General features: G+C 32.5%; 1 protein-coding gene across 1 annotated transcript; it reads right to left on the bottom strand.

Annotated features, from left to right (window-relative positions):
* Positions 1 to 2,655: 2,655 nt before the first annotated feature.
* On the bottom strand, positions 2,656 to 6,188 carry LOC106472265. The gene is made up of 3 exons (XM_013932892.2): positions 5,708 to 6,188; positions 4,293 to 4,628; positions 2,656 to 3,192 (listed from the first exon to the last, which is right to left on the bottom strand). The coding sequence occupies exons 1-3, from the start codon at positions 5,790 to 5,792 to the stop codon at positions 3,029 to 3,031; spliced, it is 585 nt and encodes a 194-aa protein (XP_013788346.1). The 5' UTR covers positions 5,793 to 6,188; the 3' UTR covers positions 2,656 to 3,028.
* Positions 6,189 to 6,651: the final 463 nt, after the last annotated feature.

Here is a 6,651-nt window from a genome sequence, read left to right as displayed (position 1 = left end):
AATATCTGGTACATGTACGTTTCTTCCTATATACTATATTCTACTATAATATCTAGTCTATGTACGTTTCTTCCTATATACTATATTCTACTATAATATCTATTCTATGTAAGTTTCTTCCTATATCCTATATCCTATATTCTACTATAATATCTATTCTATGTAAGTTTCTTCCTATATCCTATATTCTACTATAATATCTAGTCTATGTAAGTTTCTTCCTATATACTATATTCTACTATAATATCTAGTCTATGTAAGTTTCTTCCTATATACTATATTCTACTATAATATCTATTCTATGTAAGTTTCTTCCTGTATCCTATATTCTACTATAATATCTATTCTATGTAAGTTTCTTCCTATATCCTATATTCTACTATAATATCTATTCTATGTAAGTTTCTTCCTATATCCTATATTCTACTATAATATCTATTCTATGTAAGTTTCTTCCTATATCCTATATTCTACTATAATATCTAGTGTGGATTATACTTTCAATATACATTTCCATTCTAATTAAAAAAAAGGACCACTCATAAAATCAATTTTTTGCAAAGTGTTTATTTCAGTACTATTTCAACACACATTTGTAATAACTTTAAGATTAAGCCACACTTGGAGCATTGTGCTCGGTCTTGGGTGCCTTACCTTAGCAAAGACATTGAATTGTTTGAAAATGGTTCAGAGAAGACATATTAAGATGATACCTCGAATAGAAAGGTTGTCATGTGATTAGAAGTTAAGATATCTGAAATTGTTTTCTCTTGAAAAAAGAAGAATTAGAGGGGATCTGATTGATGTGTTTACGATTGTTAAGGGAATTGATAGTGTTGATACATAATCTTGTTTTCGTACTTAATGTTGAGAATCATAAGACTAGAGGACACAAATATGAATTTTGACAATGTAGGAGTCAGTTAATACCTTTGGAACGGGTTGTCTTCAGATGTGGTAGATGCGATTTAATTTAAGGGAGTATAAAGGAAGGAATGATAAATATTTGAATTACAATGGTTGCTTTTGACTGCAATGTCTTCATTTTGAAGTTTAATTTTGTGGATCGGGAGGCCATGACGGACCAATAGGTCCCTTGTCGTCCTTAAAGTATGTGTACTAGCAGAAACGTCGCCCAAACGTTGCTAATCGTAGTAATCACACCTCATTGAAAAACAATTTTAAAAAGTGAGCATCTCCTTAGAAAGGATATTTTTCTGGGAAGTACTACACAGGAAAAGTGTTCGCATTGTGCTCGTTAATCATACGTAGCTCATTGCATCAAAATATTCAATGTATGGAGCTAAAATTTTTCATAAATTTTGCTGATATAAATTGTAATGTTTTATATATCAAAAGTGGTATCGTTTATTGGAAAGATAATAGTTTTTAAGACCTCCAGTTTCTCAGTACTACATTTAAAAATTACATCAATAAAGATATAATCAAACCCTCACGTACAGTCCTAGTGAAAATCGCGTTCTTGTAGTGAGGAGAGTACTTCTATTTAAAATTGTGTTGTATTATAAATGAATGGTTATTCCACATACCATAGTTATTTTTCTAACTGTTTGAATTTTGAATACCCAAAGTGTGAAATTTTTACGGATGCTTTTTTGTGGGCCCATTCAATAGATAGCTCAGGAGTTTTGGTTACATACATAGATATTGACACACGCTACATCCATTATAGTAAGATTGATGTGTATATAAAAGAGACACAGGTTTTCTTTTTAAACACTGAGTTTACTCGTCTTCAAGATATAAATAATTCATTTCCAGCAGATGCAGAACCTATAGCATTAGAAACATCATACCAATTTAAAAGGCTTTAAAACAAATTTAATAAGTTAGCTTAAAATAAAGAATGTCGCAGATAAAACTCGGATAATCTTGTTTCTTAGTTTTAAAGTGATATACGTGTTTATCCTTTCACTTCGTATGGGTTAAATAAAGATTAATTTTTGTTTTCTAAATACATAGGACTTTATATAACGAAATGTAGCTCGAGCAACATTTGCTTTCAGTTGACATGTGACTGACTATCATTTAACTCAAGGTATTCTCTAGAAACAACTGATCTATGTTGTTACTCTAGAATGAAACAAGGATTTATGTTGTTATTAAAAATGAAACAATGATCTATGTTGTTACTCTAGAATAAAACAAGGATTTATGTTGTTATTAAAAATGAAACAATGATCTATGTTGTTACTCTAGAATGAAACAAGGATATATGTTATTATTAAAAAATGCAACAAAGATTTATGTTGTTATTAAAAAATGCAACAATGATCCATGTTGTTACTGTAGAATGAAACAAGGATTTATGTTGTTATTAAAATACAACAATGGTTTATGTTGTTACTCTAGAATGAAACAAGGATTTATGTTGTTATTAAAATACAACGATCTATGTTGTTACTCTAAAATGAAACAAGGATTTATGTTGTTATTAAAATACAACAATGGTCTATGTTGTTACTCTAGAATGAAACAAGGATTTATGTTGTTATTAAAATACAACAACGATCTATGCTGTTACTCTAAAATGAAACAAGTATTTATGTTGTTATTAAAAAATCCACCATTGATCTATGTTTTACTATAGAATGCAACAGTAATCTATGTTGTTTCTATAGAATAGCCCATTGATCTGTTTGTTGTATTTTAATAACAACATAAATCCTTGTTTCATTCTAGAGTAACAACATAGATCATTGTTGCACTTTTTAATAACAACATAAATCCTTGTTACATTCTAGAGTAACAACACAGATCATTGTTGCATTTTTTAATAACAACATAGATCCTTATTTCATTCTACAGTAACAACATAGATTATTGTGTTTGGATAATTGTATAAAGCCAGAAACTCTCTTTCAGTTACATACGATACAACTAATCATGCAACATGGACGAAAAGATCGCACCTTGCAAAATGTGGGTTAATAGTTTTCGATCTAAGAAAAGTAAGTGGTAATGAAATAAGTTAATTATTTGAATGAAATATTAAAGCAGTGTAAGACTAATCTCTTCTAAGTACTGACAACAATAGCAGAGATGTTATTACATAAACTGACACGTCAGGCGCTGTATGGTATGACGCACTGGCTTCTGTTGTCATTGGAAAACTCCTTCCTTTGCGAGTGTCATGGTCTTCATACTCAGTCAGCTCGTGCCATGTCCCCTCTAAGGTACGTATAGAGAAGATATAATTAAGTAATTATTTTTAAAATGGATACAACATAAACAAAGGCATTGCTACGTGAAACAAGGATTATAATAACAAAACCAAAATAGTGCTAAATCAAAATATTCACACTAAAACACGAGAAAAGGATTACTACAACAACACTAAAATGCTAATACGACAGAACAGCCACACTACAACACAGAGCAAGGATTGTTATAACAGAATTATTACTCAACCATTACCATTTGCTGATAACTTTATCTAGAAACACATTTCGCAACATTACCATGTGCTTATAAGTTTACCTAGAAACACATTCACAGCAATACTATCATGTGCCGATAACGTTACCTAGAAACACATTCACAGCAATACTATCATGTGCCGATAACGTTACCTAGAAACACATTCACAGCAACATTACCATGGGCTGATTATCTTTACTTATAGATGCAATTCACAACAATAGTACTAGGTGCTGATAAGTTTACCTCGAAACACATTCACAGCAACATTGCAATTGGGCTGAATATCTTTACTTAGATACACATTCACAACAACATTACCATGTGTTGTTAACTTATAAACACGTTCACATCAATACTACCATGTGCTGGTAATATTATCTAGAAACACATTCACAACAATCTTACATTGTGCTGATAACTTGACCAAGAAACACATTCACAACAATATTACTAGGTGCTGATATATCGACATGTGCTGATAACTTAACATAGAAACTCATTGAGCAATATTGTCACGTGCTGAAAAGTTTACCTGGAAACACACTCACAACAACATTGTGCTGTTAACTTTCCTTAGAAACATATTCACAACAAGATTACAATGTGCTGGTTACTTTACCTAGGAACACACTGCTAACAATATTATCTTATGCTGATAACTTTACCTAGAAACATATTCATAACAATATTACAATGTGCTGGTTACTTTACCTAGGAACACACTGCTAACAATATTATCTTGTACTGATAACTTTACCTAGAAACAAATTCAGAATAATACCATCTTATACTCATTAATAACCTTCTACTAATATGTAACCTTGATTCTATTGGTTAATTTTACGCACTTCCCGTTCCGTCAGGAAACTCTTGAGACCATGACGTCGGTGTTCGTGTAAAGTTTCTTCCCCATTGTTCACTGCTGTTTATATTTATGTTAGTCGTTAGGGGAGAATCACGTGTAATTGACGTTGACCAATGATCATCCCGGGGTTCGAGAGCTTTTCCTGACCTGACAGTATCATCATTTATAGCAGTACTTTGCTCTGTCTGACCGATCGTCACTATCTGTGTTTCTTGAGGTTTTGAGCTGAACAAATATTCAGATAGTCTTTCTTCATCGTAGTTTTTGGGGATATAAGGCGTTGATATTGACTCTTCTTCACTTATATCTTCCGCGGATGCTACAAAATACGAGACAAAACAGTTATTTCATCAAAAGTCATCATTAGACAAAGAAACAAATAATAATACATTTATTTTGTTGGCAGACATCTTCATAGCTTGTATGGATTCAGGTTGAAAACACACGTTAACCAACAGAGAAGCGTTATAATAACTTTTCACATTTCTGAGTAGACGTGATAAAGTTATCCATGATGAATTGGATTGATTATTTAGTGATTAAAGGGTTTAACGTGACTAATGAAACGGTTTATTGACTTTCTACTTTGTACGATGAAACGGAATGTTTGAGTATGTCCCTGTAAATACACTAATTGCTAGAGTTTGAGTATATCCCTGTAAATACACTAATTACTAGAGTTTGAGTATATCCCTGTAAATACACTAATTACTAGAGTTTGAGTATATCCCTGTAAATACACTAATTACTAGAGTTTGAGTATATCCATGTAAATACACTAATTACTAGAGTTTGAGTATATCCCTGTAAATACACTAATTACTAGAGTTTGAGTATATCCCTGTAAATACACTAATTACTAGAGTTTGAGTATATCCCTGGAAATAAACTAATTACTAAAGTTTGAGTATATCCCTGTAAATAAACTAAAACTGAATGGTTGTGTATATTCTTGAAACTACACTAATTATCAGAATCTGAGTATATCCCTGTAGATACACTAAATATCTGGATTTTGGTGGATTCAGAACTTCACCTTTTTATATACAGGTACATACAGGTTTTAATAATAGACAGATAATGGCCCCCCAGTGGCACAGCAGTATGTCTGCGGAATTATACTGCTAGAAACCGGTGGGCAGATCACAGATAGCCCTTTGTGTAGCTTTCTGCTTCATAACAAACAACAACATAATCAGATAATGACACGTTGACAAAAGTATGAATAATTCAAGAGCGTTTAAGGTCAATTAATACCGCAAGTTGACTTCACTGACAAACTCATCCATTTTATTATTCTTTCAACAAATGACGTAGAAGAATCTGAGTATTCAGTTCTTATTAAGCAAGAAAAACATAGCAAATATTCGAGTATTTCTACTTTAAGATAGCACTTACCGTAGCTTTGCTGTTCACTTCTTATAAGAAGTACATAAAACAATGTTAGTTTCCACAAACTTTGAGCTTTGAGTCCTCTAAGCATCACGATGATTCAGAAAAGTACTCCTAAGTATAACATTATTGTAGCCTAGCAACCCAACTTAAAAATGTGCTTACTTATTTCAATCAAGAAGCTGCGATGGGCGTTTTTCCAACAGGTGTAGCCAATCACTTAAAACAGCACAGCGTTCCAGCTCCTTACTTTTTTTGGACAGCTGCCAAAATATGAGCAGCAGACTACAAGTAAACAAACCACGTGCTAAAACTAAGGTTGGTGACTTCGTCAGGCAAACAACACGTTCACAGGCGGTTTGTTACAAATACCGTGAGACGATCAGCCCATAATAAGTTTAATTCTTGTTCTGAAGCATGTTGTCTTAGTTTATCTTTCCCACTGACCTAGAACATCTAACCTCTCTCAAGTTAACGAAGTACTTTATACATTCTTTAGAAGAGCTGGAACTTTGTGTTCCTTTAACGCCATCTCGCGGCAGAACGTGTGCTAATGAACCTGACATATAGTAGTCGCCTACACAAGTTGTTTTGTGATTGTATTTTTTAACTTATAATTCTAGGGAAGGTAACAACCAAAATCGTGCTCGTCGTTGAGTACAAAGTTGTAAAATGGGCTATAATCCATAGCATAGATCGAACCCTGATTATTAGTGTCATAAGCCCTCAAGATTACATAGGCATGCGAATGTTTTATTGTCTTGAAATTTTTACATGTTCTACAGTAATTCCTGTACGCTGAATCCGAAAATGATATTCATTTTTCTCCATCACGTACAGAATTTTCACAAAACGTCATAACGCAATACATAAAAGAAAAAACCACAACACGTAGTTCTGAGACTAAAAGACGTAGATTTCACACACACACAAAAAAAATCAGGATGAAT

Source organism: Limulus polyphemus, unplaced genomic scaffold, assembly GCF_000517525.1.
Source record: "Limulus polyphemus unplaced genomic scaffold, Limulus_polyphemus-2.1.2 Scaffold5200, whole genome shotgun sequence".
In the NCBI taxonomy this organism is placed as follows: Eukaryota; Metazoa; Arthropoda; class Merostomata; order Xiphosura; family Limulidae; genus Limulus; species Limulus polyphemus.
Note: the sequence above shows the minus strand (reverse complement) of the source record. Positions and strands in the feature narration are given on the sequence as shown.

What these genes read in the sequence shown, in the direction of transcription:
- LOC106472265 (XM_013932892.2), bottom strand. Translation starts at nt 5,792, where the DNA reads ATGCTTAGAGGACTCAAAGCTCAAAGTTTGTGGAAACTAACATTGTTT. An exon ending in AAGTGAACAGCAAAGCTACG is followed by an intron (nt 4,629 to 5,707) that starts GTAAGTGCTATC and finishes CGTATTTTGTAG; the next exon opens with CATCCGCGGAAGATATAAGT. An exon ending in GTTTCCTGACGGAACGGGAA is followed by an intron (nt 3,193 to 4,292) that starts GTGCGTAAAATT and finishes TACGTACCTTAG; the next exon opens with AGGGGACATGGCACGAGCTG.